Source organism: Pyricularia pennisetigena, chromosome 2, assembly GCF_004337985.1.
Source record: "Pyricularia pennisetigena strain Br36 chromosome 2, whole genome shotgun sequence".
NCBI classification, from domain to species: domain Eukaryota; kingdom Fungi; phylum Ascomycota; class Sordariomycetes; order Magnaporthales; family Pyriculariaceae; genus Pyricularia; species Pyricularia pennisetigena.
In genome coordinates this window covers 3,346,371-3,363,923 of record NC_043741.1, presented here as the reverse complement: position 1 = coordinate 3,363,923, position 17,553 = coordinate 3,346,371, and the positions used below count along the sequence as shown (strand labels likewise).

At 50.5% G+C, this 17,553-nt stretch overlaps 3 protein-coding genes across 3 annotated transcripts; 2 read left to right on the top strand and 1 right to left on the bottom strand.

The window, feature by feature from the left end:
* Nucleotides 1–8,533: 8,533 nt before the first annotated feature.
* Nucleotides 8,534–8,878, top strand: PpBr36_00925 (uncharacterized protein; the record flags this gene model as incomplete). Its single annotated transcript, XM_029888114.1, has 2 exons — nucleotides 8,534–8,605; nucleotides 8,717–8,878. 2 exons carry the CDS (start codon nucleotides 8,534–8,536, stop codon nucleotides 8,876–8,878), a joined length of 234 nt encoding a protein of 77 aa, XP_029752121.1.
* Nucleotides 8,879–11,274: 2,396 nt separating this feature from the next.
* On the top strand, nucleotides 11,275–14,449 carry PpBr36_00924 (uncharacterized protein; the record flags this gene model as incomplete). Its single annotated transcript, XM_029888113.1, has 3 exons — nucleotides 11,275–11,626; nucleotides 11,679–14,215; nucleotides 14,306–14,449. The coding sequence occupies 3 exons, from the start codon at nucleotides 11,275–11,277 to the stop codon at nucleotides 14,447–14,449; spliced, it is 3,033 nt and encodes a 1,010-aa protein (XP_029752122.1).
* A 791-nt stretch (nucleotides 14,450–15,240) lies between these two features.
* On the bottom strand, nucleotides 15,241–16,694 carry PpBr36_00923 (uncharacterized protein; the record flags this gene model as incomplete). The annotated part of the gene is made up of 3 exons (XM_029888112.1): nucleotides 15,241–15,523; nucleotides 15,667–16,415; nucleotides 16,497–16,694. 3 exons carry the CDS (start codon nucleotides 16,692–16,694, stop codon nucleotides 15,241–15,243), a joined length of 1,230 nt encoding a protein of 409 aa, XP_029752127.1.
* Between the last annotated feature and the right edge of the window lie 859 nt (nucleotides 16,695–17,553).

Below are 17,553 nucleotides of genomic sequence, written 5' to 3'. Positions count from 1 at the left end.
AGCCATTATCAAAGGCAAAGGACGGCGGTTTATATAACGAACCGAAAAAAAAAAGAAAGTAACCTAACAGATTAAGGGTCCCGCCAAAAATGATACCTTGTAGTCAGTAAGGCTTCCGAAGACGGACATGCCCGGGTAGAGAGTCGGGAAGATGATGTACATGACAAAAGGCAGCCTCTATCCCACTTGTTACAAATTTGACTAGGATTCCCCCCGAAAAAAAAAAAAAAAAATCGATCTTCAGATTGCATGTGCTTATTTCAAATATGCAAGGCTTGTTCGCTTGCTAGATTGAATCTTTGCAGATGTCTACTCAGCAACCCTAGGGCTGGGCTAGAATTGCTGCAGTCGCTCGACTCCGAGTTTGTAAAGATGGATGGATCCCACCCGGCAAGTGGGCGCATGTGGAACCCCTTTGTGTAGGCTAGTCCAATCAAGATACATGGTCGACTCTTGCAAGGGGGCATTTTTGGTTGGGATATTTGAAATGACTGACCGTTTCTACCTGGTTCATCCCACCCGTGCTGACCTCTTATCTAATTATCCAGTCATCCAGTGTTTTGTTCTGCACTGGAACAGACCTGCTCGAGTCGGCTTGGATGACAAACAAACACATGCTTGCCACTGCGCTGCCGGTAACTTCCGCCACGTGGACGCTTTTCATCTCGCCTCTTGACGACGCTGATCTGGTGTCTAACACGTACAAAACTGCGCAACAAGGCATTCTGGAGCTGTCGTCTGAACCCCTTTTGATCATCTGATCGGTATCATGGAAGTATTTCCCTCCGTCCAATCTGTCTTTCCTTTGATGGTTCGAACCGTGGCCAATCTCAAAGTTTGACCCAAAAGACAAAAAGATCAACAAACGTGAAGAGGAGGGGGAGTGAGAGCAGTTATTGCCATATAATGGCAACCTAGGCTTGCTAGGCCACGCAGGATGCAAACCATCCGGTATACCAGGTATCGTACTATCCTGCGTACAGGTGTGAGAACTATGCTCTAATATCATCTTCCGGTTAGCAAAAGATATGTAAGAGCAGGGGATAGAGGATGGAGGATGGTGGACCTCGCTTCAGTGACTGTCCTGATCACCAGCTCTTAGGATGTTCATCAGGCCTGCGAGCAAGTAGCAGTTGGGAATAGAACGGAAAGCAAAATGATCAGGGCATTTCCGTAAAGGAATATGATCAGAGATAATAGGATGGATGCCAGCGAGCGGGAGGCGATCCCGACGCTTTCTCATCTGTAACTTGGGACGAGAAAGCTTCCGCATTTGGTTCATCAACCCATCCCTTCCATGATGGCTGTAGTATAGTCCGAAAGTGGCCTTCCATGCGGTAGCGGCGGAGAGCCGCAAGATAAAACTCTACAGACGCGCTGCAACCAGAGGGCCCGTGGACTTTGCCTTGCAATGTCTGGGGATTCATAGCCGTTGACTTCTGACAGACAGCGCTTGGCAACGTTTTTCTTTCACTGCATGAGCGGCAAGCGCTACCACAAGATGCTGGCAGTGAAGTAGGGAGCGCCAGCTAGCTCATGGGCTATGGCAGACCTGAGACGGTGGGACGGGAAGATCGAGGTAGACTTGTGTTGGAAATGCCACTTTGACCTACCAAGAGAAAGGATGAACTGTACCGAGTTCCAGTAGGGAACATGCTTGTTGAACCCTTGACTTCGACATCCGACATGCATGTGTACGCCTTGTCTGATGTCGAGGTTCGACACCGAGGGAGAAAAGTATCAGTGCAGCTGTGATATAGTCTCTGCCTTTTAGGTCTAGACTTGTTGAAAAGAACATGGCAATCCTAGTCCCGGCCACCTGGTCAGTGAAAATCCAAAATCACTTGCGCAGCGGCGGATTGACGTGGAAGATGGAGAAGGAACAGAACGTAAAACCCATATTTGATCTGCTTGGTTGTATACTTCACCACGGGGCTGTTGTAAGAAGTGTGGGCTACCCTCAAGCCCTATCACCTAGATAGGCAGGTATTTTCTCCTAGGTTTAGTCCCTAGCATTGCATATCTACTGCCGGATCAGCCTCCAGAATCTGGGGCAAAGCCGCGTAGGAGGCAAGCTCAGATATATCCGCACAAAGACGAGATGGACACAGAGACGCGGCTCGGCGTCAAAACTATGTAGCATCCGAGCCTGATAGTCGCCCGCTCGACGAGAACCAAGCACAACGGTCTGAAACGGGAGAGCAATCACTTAAAGGTTTGTCCCTACTTAGTGTTTACGCAGGAAGAGAAACCGTCTATACAATCAAAGCATAGATCAGAGACCAGAAAACCGTCATAATTGTCTGTATTGACTTTCAGAGGTCTGTCATCGGGAAACGGATGGAACATGACAAATGTGATATATTATCTTGTCAAACTCACCATTGCTCGATGTGTTTGCACAAGCCCTGTGATAAAAAAAGGTCCTTTTCAGGGTTCCATGCATATCGCAAAGAAAACTCTACGATGAAAATCTCGAGAACGCAAACACACAGGGTCAACACTGGATGACTTGAAGAGTGGCCGATGTTTTTGCAGATGCCCACTCAGGCAAAAGAAAGCCGCATTGCCCTTGACCCAGCAAAGCTGTCAAAATATGAGATGATCAAACGTTAACTAAAGAAGCATGATCTTCTTCCCCTGATTCCGAAAGTGCTTAGGGCGGTTTGATCAGCAGCGCGAACTCATTGACGACAGAGTTTGAGATAAACCATACCAAGCAGGTAGTTGGATGGCATGACTCTTGAAGAGATTTCACGCGATAGCTACCATCGAATGATCTGGGCACAGCTCCGCATGACTGACCAAGAAGAATGGCGTGAATCAAACGGCAAAGACCGCTTGGGCAGTTTGCTTCTTGATATCATCAGAATTTCCTCCTCAACAATAGAAGCACAAGAAAACGGGGTCTGGTCGTCTCAGAAGAACGGCATATGATATATCCTGGGGGCATCTATCCTCTCTTTCGAGCGTGGACAGAAACGGGAACCCCAATGTTAATCCCCTCATTCTAATGCATCAAACTGGCATGCAAGAAAATCATGCGGGGGCCAGAGGGCATTGGCAAGAAAGTAAAAAAAGAAAAGAGGAAAAAGTTGACCTGCATGATTGCCTATATCCCCCGCATTCGAAAACGATTATGCCGTCTGGCCAGCCTGAACGAAAATAGTGTCTCGCATGCAGGGCAGTGGACACGATTTACTGAATCAACAGAGACAAGGACACAAAAAAGCCCTCGCCCAGCTTGTCCTCATTTTGGCCATGAATGCCACATCGTGTCCGCTGCGTCAAGGAGGCAAGACTGACAACCGCGCCTCACTAAGCGACCCAGTTCTTGCCAGAACGTGGGCTTGCTCGGAATAGTCGACGTCAATGATTGGGTGGCGAGGTGAGCGCAGCGGAAACAGTTCCCATGGGAAGGGGCATCTGGACCAGACCACAAGCATGTGGTGTGTTTTTTTGTAGGCGAAATTGCACGCTTTGTGGTTCGTCCGGCTCAGACGGGACGATGTCCAACCGTCCATTGAGGGACAGGGGTGGTGGTGGTTGGGGGGGTCAGGTGTCCTTTTGCACTTGCTTCCGTGAACAGAGAGGGAGTGTGAACGAAAAGTACAGTACAGCAAACCGGTCAGAAAAAGGGTTTCCCCGCAGTTCCTATTCAGGGTTTCATTCGGAGCGATCTTCGAGGACGCCGGCCAAGTGCCGCTGCTTGGCCCCTGGCTCGCTGCAACCTGAGGCGGAGCTTGTATCCGTGTTCAGAGGGGGGTCTGAGGTCTCTTCTGCGCTTTCATACGGCAGAATCAAAGAAAATGGACAACCTTGAGGAAAATGGGACGAGAATAAATGCTCGATAGCCTAGATCTCCGAATGAAACCTTTGAGAGGGCTGATGTGGTACTATATCCGTGTGTGCCTCTCCCGCGACCTATCAAAACGTACAGTACCATGGGACCGGGACACTTTGACAGGCCGACTAGAGCTTATGGTGGTATACCAAAGAAACTTCAAACATCGACTCTTTACTCTGCGGGTGAAATCGAGAAAACCGGCTGGCCACGGAAAACAAACAAAAAAAAAACTAGAGGTGGCCAAGCAGAGCCGGACGCTGATCCCCGGACCCGTATAGATATTACGGTGGCGAAACGCAGGGTTCGTTGATCTTCATCACTTCGAAGCTGGCAAGCTCTTGTCTAAGCTTGCAGGTCAGAGCGAGAACAAACCCACAATTTCCCCAGACTTGGCCAGTGCAGGTAATGAGATCCCATGGGGCATGTTTATGGGGATGGCTTTAATGAGGGGAGGGTACTTCATTTAAGTTTCTTTGAGTAGCGAGATAGGCAAGATTGCTGTATGAACAAAGCTGAAAAGATATAGATGCGTCAGAATCTGACTAAAGGATGTACCAGTCTAGCAGTGTCGATATGACTTACTCTTTGGCGATAATGGCGATCCAACGCCACGTTGCAGCCGTGATGCAAGAAGCTGAACCTGGATGATGGTTTCGGTTTTCTCTTGAATTGTTTCGGGTTCAACGGGACTTTTGGCAATGTCTCTAGCGGCTCGATATTGAAGTTTTGATTAACGACTAATCAAAGTCCGCCATATACTTCCGGTCAGTATAGTAGGGGACTCTCCCCGCCTTGTACAAAGGTCGCCCGCATGCTTGCAATATCTGTGCCTGCAGCTGAGAAAGGTACCTGGCGGATTTGCCGACGTCAGCAGCTATGCACCCGCAAAGCTGAATCAGGCAAGTGTGGATATTAACTGCTGCTCGGATCCTGCAAGCCAACCTTTCTTGCTCTTTGCTGTCGACTAGCTGGCGCTGCATGATTTACCCGGCACGTGGTTTTTATACTCGTTGTTTTCTTCCCTTTCTTCCGACGAACTACCCCTGAATCGAAAACGGCCCGTAAAAAAAAAGTCCGCGATCGAGCCCCGAGAAACCTGTGTCATGTGAATAAAACAATTGTGGTTTTTAGACATGTCCTCGAAGAGAATGCTCAGGACAGCGGTCGTATCTGCGGGTAGATATCACTCGGGTTGAACTTGAATCTTGCAGCAATGATGAGGCGGCGCTGGCTGACAAGGTTTGTCATAAGTTGCATGGGACTTTTTTTTTGTTTACTTTTCTCTCTGAACGGAATCCTCCTCCGAACATATACTGTAAATGCACAAGGTTCAGCCACAGTTCCATTGTGGGTTAGCGTTGTGCATACCAGCCGATATCCCTGCACTGCAGCACAGCATCCAACCCTTTCAAGGGTCTTGGGGTTTAATGACGTTCTGTGGAAACGATAGGTTGATACTTGCCTATGTGGGCAGAACTCGTGATGAATTGCACGTCCGTACAAGACAATCGTAGGCTTTAAAGAGTAAGTAATTACCAGAACAGGCGCAGGGAAGGCTGATCGACTTTGGCTAGTAGACAGCGCATAATGGTTAGGATACACCCTTGACAAGAAGCGTGACGCAACCACACAACTTGATGATTGCAATTAAACTGCCGGTAAACCAGATATTGAGAAGTATGCTGATGTGCTGGAGTATCAGTTGGCCGCGCCTAGTTGCTGCATACTGCGATTGGCCCTGCATGCGCAAAACCTGGACTCGTAAAACAGCTTGTTAGGTAAAAGACGACACCCTTTGAACTTTTCGGTACCAAACTCTGGCTGCAGCGTTGTTTAGTCTCCGGCAGCATCTCGACTCGGGCTACTGCAGGCAGTAAGTAGTATAATCGAGCAAGCGGGGTAGGAATATTGCTGGGCTGCATATCTGCTTGATTCTCAACTCAGTTTACCTCGTTTGTGAAGCTCAACCGTGGGTACCCGAAAGTCTCGGAAAAAATATGTCCGTGACAGGGAGAGATTAAGTCATGCCGCGGCATGTGGCCGCAAATAAGGCCATGGAGAGCTGAGCAGGATTTTCATAGCAGAGCGGGCATAATATATGTTGCGCGGTAGTTATATCACCGAAGCGGTAATGAGTTTGTATAGGCGTGTAAACGAGAGCTGCGGCTTTTTGTAGGCCAGATGAGGCGTAAAAACTGCTAGTATAGTCTGCTTTTTGCGGACAAATGTCGAACGGCACTTTCCGAGCACAGTCAGGCTGTGAAACCTGAAACAAAGGCCCAATCGCTAATGGTGTGTTGTGCTGCATGAAATATAGCTGCCGTGTTGGGTGGCGTGCATTCAATTCGGCGGGGAAGTCACAATTGTTGTTCATCGTCTCCAACTTGCCGCCAATTGCGGAGTCTTCGGGGCGGCAAGCCACAAGACGGACGGATACGGGGGTATGAAGAAGTCTGAGGGGAAAAGATGTTGGATTTGTGTGCTCTTTGCTTTTCATCATTTCGTTAATTTCTTGGTTGGGTTCTGCATTACGTTTGAAATTTCTTTCGCGGCCAGCCCTACAGCCCGTCGACAATCAATCTACTGTAGGCCTTTGTGATACAGACAGGTAAGTACAGTATGCCATACCATAGCCCCATAATAGACAATCTCTGACGATCTTTTGCAAGGCTTGTGGAGATCATGATCGCAGAAGATTCCGAGTTGATCCTTGTCAGTACTGATTTTGTGAGCAGTCACGAGCACTGCCGAAGTCATGTAATTGTTGTGAACAGGAATTCCATCGGCAGACGCCAGAACGATGCAACGAAAAGCTTGTAATCTTCTAAGAGTCTGGGGTCATTGATGAATTCGTGTGTGCTCCAATGTTGGTTGTGCGGGAGAAATTTGATTAAGGGAACGACGGTCCGACGGCCGTTGAGGAAAGCCCTTCCGATCGGCCAGCCATCCATATGACCTAAGGCCCCACCTCAGATCCACCCCCTCCACCGAACCAAAAGTGGGCTATTTTGCGAATCTGGGGAAGCGGCACCACCGCCGTTGTGCAGTCGTTCTTTCTTACCTACAGTAGCTAGTCTGGTCTAGCAGCTTTCCAAGTCATCACCGACGGGCGGTCATTGATGGAGCATCGTTACACGAAAACATTTCTTCACCACTTATGGTACAGCCACAAAACGTCATTATAGCAGATTGAGGTGTTGTGGAGATGATCAAAATTTCAAGACAAGAACGCCGACAAGCGGCATTGAGTATGAATTTCCTCCCCACAACTAAATTCATCAATCAATCCATTACCACCTACCCTTGGTCGGAGAAAATACTCCATTGCCGTCATGACACTGCTGTGACACAGTCACTTTACAGAACGAATCAAGCCAACTCGGCCTTAAGGGGTTCCGGGTTCCCTAACATCGTTCTAGGCCTTGCAAGGAGAATTTAAGGTCAATCCAGTTCGGGACACGATGCTTGCATGATGATCGTTAGTGTGTATGCCCCTGTGAAATCTTGGATGGCTGGCTGGTTTCAAACATGTGGACGACGGCAAAGCAGATTAGCGACTGCTGCTCACGGCTTTTGAAAGAGTTTTGTTTCTACTCATTTTTGAATCTTCTTTGTATTTTCCTCTTCCGCGGCTATCCACTCGGCTCTTGATTGAGACCACCTATTGGCACCTGATTAACTCGCCCTGGTTTTAGATTACCTCAACACCACAAGATGTTTGGACGCATCTATTACCAGTCGTTCCTAATAGCAGGGGTGGGGGGAGCATACACGAACATGAGAGGTAAACCGAAAAGTAATTTGTATGCAGGCCTGGGACCTGCATCAGAGCTGATACCTGATGGCAGCTAAGGGTTCTAGCTGATATTAGCCGCTTCAAGTGCACATGCATCGGTCACGTACTAGTATACCAGCCGACCCTTTTGTCCGATATCATTAACATTAACCTCTAGAAAATTCGTAGAGCCGCTCAATTCCACGCGACAAGACTACTTCGACAGATCCCCTTTTCGTTCTTTCTACATTTGAGTTTACTGCCAATGGTGAGCGTATCTCCCACCTAGGTGAGGGGCAAGGATAGGCCTTGATCGGCATATTTCAAGCACCAAGAGAGGATAATAGTACTACTGTACTTATGCCAGGTAGTACCAGGTAAGCTTGATGCCGAACGCGTACGCCCGCCCGCCGTCTGAAAAAGATCAAACGTGTTCTTTTTCCTTAGGGCGACCGTCTCGAACCGCAGCTTGACATAGTACGTTTAATAAGTGACGTTCATGACAAGAATCTGCGACTCGAGAACCAACATCATAGCTATATCTAACAGGCACAAAATACCCGTCTTTTTCCTGACTCACGAGCTAGGTCGGGGTAGTTCTCGAATTTCTTAATTTCGAAGCTTTTGCTTGGTGGGATTACTCCTCTTATTCGCTAGCTGGCCCCAGCCGGGACAGTGCAACTTTAGGCAATGTAACGCTGTCCGGTCATGTCACGTGTAAAGCAGACATTTTCCTTTGGACCTTCCTTCCGTTTTTTTTTTCCCTTTTATCTCTACCATTCCCGACATTCCAAATCTCGTCAAACGACATGGCTTCCAAGACAAAATGCGTCACTCTCCTTTTTATTCCCTTCTATTTCACGTTAAAAACAAAATAAATCAGCAGGCTCTTATCCACCCGCGAATAAAAAATGGTGTTGGTTGCCGTCGGCGAGAGACAGCCCGAGTGCCGCCATATAATTCCCATGGTACACCGCCAAGTGGTGGGTACCCTCCAGCAGGGATTGTTCAGACAGGGTCATGTTATGCTGTACTGTACGGTAGGGAGCAAGGACTGGGTGCTCCTCACGCCCCTCCGTCCTCTTGCCGAAAACCTCATGAGATTCTGGCTTGCTCCAGTCACAATATTCGAGGGACCCCGGACAACCAGCCAGCCCAAGTGGGCCACAGCTTTGCCTGAAGCGAACGTTTGCTCGAGATCTGCTGAGTTGACATTGGTACATTGGTTAATCCAGCTTACCATTGGGGTCGACTGACGTGGTTTGCCGTTCTCCAAGATGAACGTAAATAAACGACAAGCTTATTATTATTTGACTCTCCACTCCCTCTCTGTTTGTGGCAGCTGCCCTCCTTATGACCAGTCTAGTGTTACCTCGACCAGCTTGACTGAGCCAAGGAAGCTTTGTAACGACCACAAAACTCCATTCTATTCTCCAGAATTGCGATGCCCTGATCCCATTCCTCTGTCCGTCAGCAAATGGAGCAAAAACATTCTTTGTAAGTGACGGCTGAGACCGCCCGTCCAACCGAGCCGTAGGTTTGGTACAAACATGCATTTTCGTTGGAGAGGGTGCAGTGCAGCTTTTGCTGGCCCAGGGTTTCTCCAACCACAAACATCACCCACCACCACCCCCAGTACTTTGTACTACTGTGCTTTACTGTACATGGTACAGTAGCAGCAAGCATCCCATGCTATTAGCACGCCTCCTCTAGGCTCTCTCCTCCCGCCCCTGTTCCCTGCCGCACCAAGTCTGGTTCCAGAAGCGGGCCTCACTTACATCAGCTACTGTACGTTGCTACGCGAGCCAGCCACTACCAGGCGGGAATCAATGGTCTCCCACCCAATTTTAATGACTGTCGGTCCATCCCTCTCCCCCAGGAAATGGAGGGGTAGGCAAGAGGAGTTTGGCTGCCCAGAAAAGGAATCCCTCGGGTGTTTCGTGACTCTGGAGAGGGCGGACGAAAAGAAAAAAAAAAAAAAAAATAATACCAAACCCCAAATAAGATCCCTCACACATATACACACTTTCATGCTCGCGCACACGCACTTCTGTTTTGGTTTCCCCGCCCTTCTTGCTTGCCGCCCTCTTTTTTGTTATATTGTCCATTCAATATAAACGTGGTACTTGTCGATATTGCCCCTGGGTGCGAGGACCCAACATTCGTACTTCTAGAATCGAGCTCGGTTTCGGCATCAACGGCTGCTCCGCACCGAGTACACATTACATTGCCAGGTCTGGTCTGAATGCATGCCAAGACGACGACCTCAAGTTAGAACACAGCACGACGAAAAGCCTTCTTGTACGATTGCCGACCTCTGATAAATTGCTGTCGGACCGTCAGAATCCCTTGAGCTCTTTCGGCCTAGTCGTGCCGGGGTTTCTGAACCAGACAGAGTCTAGATAAACCGACGTGAATCTTTGATACAGACGGCTTACAAAAGAGCCGCTTTGTGCATCTCGGAGCATTCTAGGATCCTAGTTTACTGTCATTGGATCATCAAAGCAGAAGAGAGCAAAGCATCAAAAAGGTACAGCGCCTACACAGCAGATAGCAAGCATTTTCAGACTACCCGAGGCTTTCGATACTGTCCAAGTTCATCAGAGCAACGCCTTGGAAGCTACTTCTTCCACATACCCTCGGGTCTTCCAACGCATACAAGTGGAACAAGGAGTCTTCAAAACCCGAAGAGAGCGCGTCTCTTGACTCTGCTCAAACCACCGGCCCTCGAAAGGGTCGATGCTTCTCTTCAGAAGTTAGGAGCTTCCAGATCTTCACGCATCGGATCCGCACCTTCCAGAGAGTCGCCAGGTATGTATGTATGGTGCAGTCTGCTCGATCAACTCCATTTCATGCCGGGACAATTTGTCTTTTGATTGCTGTTCACACCCCTGTCGATGGTCCCGCCGTCCGCATATTGAAGGACTCGGACACACCTCCAGTACCCCAACCCCGCCATGTGGCATATGGCTGTTCTTGCTACGTGCAGATGTGTCTGAACTGGTACCTGCTTGCCAACCTCGCAAGTGGGTTGGGCACCCCCTTCTCCCCGTGCCGTCCGTCTGCCCCCAACGACCCCGTCTCAAGGATCGACTTCCAGCTACCTTCTGGTCCTATGCTGGCCAGCACATCGTCATGCTCTATGCCTGGCTTTCACATTTCACCCCTTTCCCCGCCCACACAATTTCTCCTTACACGCCTTCGGCGCTTTCAAGTACCGTTGACCAAATATGTCTATGTTCTTCTAGCTAACAATCCAGAGGACATTTTTGATCCGTATCCCGTGTGTTCTGCCGAGAAAGGTGAACAAGACGAACCTTAAGCGAGCTGTAAGTATAGATATCTATGTGTTTCCTCCTCCACCTCCCCATACCCTTTGGCCTTACAGATGCAACTTGCCCTACCAACTTGATCCAGTCACAACGACAGAACCAAACTTCAACCAACTACACCCACTCGTTTGAAGTTGGTTCAGAGGTTTCTCAAGACTCTTGGATTAAACGACATATCTGCATTTCCAAGCAAATACTCATCCTCCTGTGCATTCTGATCACATTGGATGAGCTTTGGCATCATCTCCACATCCCTTTGAATCAGAGTCACTGATTTTCCCCAAGACTTGCCAGCAAGGGACACTTTAGCCGGATCCACAATGTTGTCTAATCCTCTCCATCGATTTTCAGGCTATCATGCCATGCCCTCCAACACACTCATGTCCAACGGTCATATGCCTCAAGGACATCTCCACAACACCGGGCTCGACGGCCTTGGTCAGAGCTCCCATTATGCCCTTCAGCAACTTCAACAACATGTCGGGGTGCACAATCCCCACCTCACCCGAGCCGCGCCGCACATGAAGCATCACCGCCAGCACCCGTATGGATCTGCTGTCAGAACGGCAGGAATAGCCGGGCCGATTCGTAGGAGAATCAGCAGGGCTTGTGATCAGTGCAACCAGCTGCGGACGAAGTGCGATGGGAACCACCCTTGTGCACACTGCATTGGTAAGAAGGAACTGCCACCATGCGATGTTAGGTTAGGCCGAAGAACTAACAGGCACAGAGTTCGGGCTTGGGTGCGAATACATTCGCGAGAGAAAGAAGCGGGGGAAGGCGTCGAGGAAGGACCTAGCTCAACAAGCTGCCGCACAAGCTGCGACGACGGGATCATCCAACGGACAAAAATCACCGACACACAGCGCAAGCAATACAACGAAGGACGATCAAAAGGCCGACAGCGGCAACAGCACCGTCAACGCCGCCAACAGTGAGCAGCACAGCCCTGACGATAAAGATCTCGACAACGATGCCATGCAGAGGAGCCAGCGCATGGGGAGCATGGATAGTATCGACGAGATGGACCACCAAGGACATGTCGCTGGACACCACCACCACCAACAAGCGACTCCTCTTGAGAGAGACCACCATACCATGGGGAACCCCAGTGCCCTCGACATCAACAGCTACGGCAGTGTACACAGCGGATATGACCGCCAGGGTGGCATGGGCGGTGCGACGGCTCACATGATGGGTGGTGCGGCCCATGGAGGCTATGGAAGCCAGAGCGGCATTTCAAGCTACCCGGAGCTCCCATATCTGCAAACGCAAAGTCCGACGGGCTACTCAGGTGGCGGAGCCTCATATCGTATTGGCACAAGCCCGTTGAGCGCCTACCCACTCTCTGGCGAGACGGCGTCGCCCAGTTGGGGACTTCCAATACCCTCACCTCCGGCATCGCACGGCCAGTACCACTCGCAGCGCATTCAGCAACAAAGCGGCGTCAGCTACACAGCCAGTGCTTCCGCAGGGCTCGCATCTGGCCACCCGCAGCACCTGCGATACCCCGTCCTCGATCCTCTTGTACCTCATCTGGGAAACATCATTCCCCTTTCCTTGGCATGTGACCTGATCGACCTTTACTTCGCAAGCTCATCCTCGGCGCAGGTCCACCCAATGTCGCCCTACGTCCTGGGCTTCGTGTTCCGCAAGAGGTCGTTTCTGCACCCGAGTAAGCCTCGACTGTGCCAGCCAGCGCTTCTTGCCAGCATACTTTGGGTTGCTGCACAAACCAGCGATGCTCCATTCTTGACCAGCGTACCTTCTGCTCGTGGCAAGATATGCCAGAAGCTGCTTGAGCTGACCGTGAGCTTGCTAAAGCCACTGATTCATACTCCCTCGGGAGACGTTTCGCCTGTTTCCAGCCCCGTGATTGACGGTGCTGCTCTGGGAGGCCTCGGCGTTGCGATGCCAGGCTCCATCAGCATGGAGGCTTTGTCAGGAGAGACGGGGGCTTTTGGTGCCGCCGGTACTCTTGACGATGTCGTGACCTACATCCACCTGGCGACTGTTGTATCTGCAAGCGAATACAAGGGTGCCAGCCTAAGGTGGTGGAACGCTGCTTGGTCGCTTGCACGGGAGCTCAAACTAGGCCGCGAGCTTCCACAGAACGCGCCCTCGGCCATGTCAGACACGGCAGGCAACGATCGCAACGACAACGACGATGCTACGGAAGCGCTCGGGGGTGGACACAATGTTATCACTGACGAGGAACGAGAGGAGAGGCGGCGGATCTGGTGGCTGGTCTACATTGTCGACCGCCACCTCGCCCTTTGCTATAACCGACCTCTCTTCCTTCTTGATATTGAGTGCGATGGGCTCTTGCAGCCTCTGGACGACACGGCCTACCAAAATGGCGAGTTCAGGCCACACCAAGTAGCCACAGATCCGGAAATGCTAGGCGAAGACCGGCGCAGCAGCCAAAGGAGTGAGACGCCCATCCGAGGACCATCGTTTGAATGCACCGGGCATGGCATCTTCGGCTACTTCCTCCCACTCATGACCATACTCGGCGAGATTGTCGACCTGAATCATGCCCGAAACCATCCGCGATTCGGCATCAACTTCCGCTCTCACAGCGAGTGGGATGAGCAGACTTCGGAGATCGCACGCCATCTAGAGCTGTACGAGCAGAGCCTACGACGGTTTGAGCAACAGCACCTCAGCGCTGCGGCGCAAGCACAAGCGCAAGCTGCCGATGCCGCAAAGGCTGCTGCCGCCGCGCAGGCCCATGCACATGCACAAGCGCAGCAGACCAGCAACGACGACTCGGGCATCTCGGGCGACAACATCAGCGTCGGCGACGTCGGCACGCCATCCGCGCTGTCAGTCCACAGCGTCGCCCACAGTGCCCACACCACGTCCTCGTCGCGAATGACAGAGTCTGACGTCCAGACGCGGATCGTGTTGGCGTACGGCACGCACGTCATGCACGTTCTGCACATACTCCTGACGGGGAAGTGGGATCCCATCAACCTCCTCGACGACAACGACCTCTGGATCAGCTCCCAGGGCTTCATAACCGCCACGGGCCACGCCGTCGATGCCGCGGAGGCCATCGGCAGCATCCTCGAGTTCGACCCGGGCTTGGAGTTTATGCCCTTCTTCTTTGGCATCTACCTTCTCCAGGGCTCGTTCCTTCTCCTGCTCATTGCAGACAAGCTGCAGAGTGAGGCCAGCCCCAGCGTGGTCAAGGCGTGCGAGACCATTATCCGTGCCCATGAGGCCTGCGTGGTTACGCTCAACACTGAATATCAGGTCAGTTACCTGCCCCGGCCCAGTTTGATCATCTTTTTTTTTTCCATGTCTAGAAAGCATGTTTACTAACTCGACTTGTTTTGGGTATAGCGTAATTTCAGCAAGGTCATGCGAAGTGCTCTGGCGCAAGTCCGTGGCCGCGTCCCTGAGGATCTCGGCGAGCAACACCAGCGCCGCAGGGAGCTTCTGGCCCTTTACCGATGGACAGGAGACGGGACCGGGCTGGCGCTATAGGCGCAAGAAGACATGGATGTCAATCTATTTGTGAAGCTTTTTGGCTTTTTGTTGTCTTACATGTTGCTATAAACTATCCACCGGCCTTTGCTTTACTTCTCTCTGGTCATAAACTTTGTGGTACAATTCCGGCTAAATATGATTGTATGAGGCGCTGGTTATTAGTTTTATGGGAGGGCATCTATTTTTTTTTGGATTTCGAGCTATCATGTGTTTATTTTGGGAGGATGGACTTGGATGATTTATTTTCTTTTGGGGTTTGTGGATGGGAAATAGCAAAAACAACCTTCAAGGTGGACTCACAGTACAAACCTTTCTTTTACTTTCTTTTTTTTTTCTCTCTCTCTCTCTTTCGTTTCCTTGTCGACGGTGAAATGGTTCCTGGGGAATACCCTATCTATTTAAGCTTGTAGGCCTTTTCTATCAAAAGTTCAAATCACCGTGCAGTGAAGAACTTTTATCTGTCCGTCCGTCTTTTCCAAACAAAACGTCGAGATGATGCAGCCCAGCTGTTCATTCTGATTAGGGGTTGCCGCCGTTTGAATCTTCTTGACTAACAAGTAGCTTGCATAGGGGTGAGGCTAGGCAACAACGACCTTTATATCGGAGAAGAAAGAAACGGGTGCCACATTCAACCTGATAGGGGTATATAAAACTACTTGGATTTGATCTTTTGAAAAGATTACAAAGATTTTGATCCTTGGAAACCTCCAGACCAAAACAAAAAAAAAAAAAAAGAGCCACGCCGTATTTATTTATTTATTCTTTTTTCTCTCCCCACCCAGAGCGCCTCAGACAGCCTTGGCAGCCTTGACAGCCGGCACCTCGTCGTCCAGCGGAAGGATGTCCGGCAGGGGACCGACGGGCGTTATGGAGAAGGGGTTGATCTGCTTGTGCGACTTGGTGTAGTGGTTCTTGATGTGCAAAAAGTTGCACGTGTCCTTGAAGGCCGGCACGTTCCAGTACAGGTTGCGCATCCACCTGTGCAGGCTCGGGTACCCTGACCGTATGTCGCGGATGTTGCACTTGAAGTGCTGCACGTAGACGGGGTCGAACCTGATGAGGGTGACGAAGCTGTTTTTTGGGGAGAGTTTGGGATTTTCCGAATTTGTTAGTGATTAATCCTCAGAAATACAGGAAAAGATGATAGTCCGCGTCCCCTTTCTCATTTCTTTTTTTTTTTCTGACAAGAGCAAAAAAAGAAAATAACAACTTACAGCCTAATATCAACCTCGGTTATATCCTTGCCGAACCAGTACGGCCCCTCGGCGCCAGCGAGGTGCTCCTCGGCGCGGTCGAGAGCTTCGAACAGGGCCGTGACGTTGCGCTCGTACGCCTCCTGCGTGGTGGCGAAGCCGGACTTGTAGACGCCGTTGTTGATGAGGTCGTACTGCCAGCCGTGCGCGTCCTCGATCTGTGCCCTGAGGGACTCGGGGTACAGATCGACGGCCTTGAACTTATCCTCGAGGAGCCCGTCAAACGCCGAGCCGAACATGCGCAGGATCTCGCTGCTCTCGTTGCTCACGATCGTCCTCTGCACCTTATCCCATAGCACCGGCACCGTGAAGCGGCCCTCGTACCCGGGCTCGGCCGCAAAGTAGACCTGCCTGAGGTGCGTAAAGGCCTCGTGGCCCGGGCAGGGGTCCGGCGTGACGTTTTCGCCGTCCGGGTTCGCCGCCTCCTCGGCCGTGGGGAATCGCCAGCCGTTCTCGCCCAGGTGCCAGTGCACAGACGAGAAGGAGATGATGTCCTCCAGGCCCTTGAGCTTGCGCGCGATCAGGACCCGCGTCGCCCAGGGGCAGGCGTACGACACGTACAGGTGGTAGCGGCCCTTTTCGGCCGGGAACTGCGCGCCAGCCTCGCTGCTGACCCAGTTTCTAAACGAGGACACCTGCCGCTTGAACTCGCCCGACGTGTCGCCGGGCTTGACCCAATCGGTGATTTTGCCGGCTGTTGATTGCGAAGACTATGAGCGGGATTTGAGGTCGTGTTAGAAATGAAATACGAGAATATAGTAAAAAAAAAAAAAAAAAAAAAAAAACATTACCATTCTGATCTGATATGATTTCTTTTGCACCACACAAGCAGGGTTCGGCGCAAGGCTAAAGAACCGTTGAGCTGTAGTAGTACTAGTAGTAGTAGTAATTGTTGTTTTTCCTGCTGTTGTCGCTGGTAGCGTCACAAGATTAGAGTAAATCCTAATGGATTTGTGCCTAGGCAGACAATGCAGAAACGTGCGACTCATGAATGAGGAGTATACAGGAGGGATATATACCGGGACACAAAAGCCAAGAGCAGAATGTCACGGATTCTTATATATTTCGGCGCCGGTTATGTACTATCTAAAATCCGCTTAGCAGAAAGTGGAGGTAGGTTTACCAAGTCTGAAGCGCGCTTCGTCATCATTCCGACATCCAATGCCATGGCTGTGGCCATTGCGTGCTGGACCCGCATGCTACCCTTCCAGGATGCTCCATCGTGTGGGGAAGACAGATTGGCGTTACAGCTGGTGCGATTAGGCAATCATGACCAAAGGCCTGAATAAGCACCCAGCATTAACGACAACCATAAAAACCCAATGGTTTTCTAGACTAGCTCGACTAGAACTAGGTACCTAGCTGTAGTGGATTTGGTAAGCAAAGCGGGACTCATTATTACCAAAGATTACATACAACTAACTCGCCTTAGCCAAAGTTGCCTATAGTTATTTCGCCCCTCTTACAAAAAAATAAAAATGTTTCCTGGTGGTAGCTGACTGTGACCCCCATCATCGCAGGTTCTATCTTGCTAGAAAATCTGCTTCAATTCAGCCCAAATAGGAAACAGAACCAGGCAACTAATCTAGACAGAATTGACTTCTGCCCCGCTAATACTTGCAAGGCATGTCTTCTTCTGCCGCTCCGTTTTATTCCACCTACAGTAGTAAGTACATGCCACGCTTGCCCGCCATGGATAGGTAGGTAGAAAGGACGCAAAGGTGACACACTTCCAAAGTTGTTTGTAACAAGCTATCGTAAAACCGAATAAACAAATTCTGTGCTGAACGCCCTCCCCAAGACCGTCAAACTGATCAAGTCTAAATCGAGTATACAAGCCACTATCTC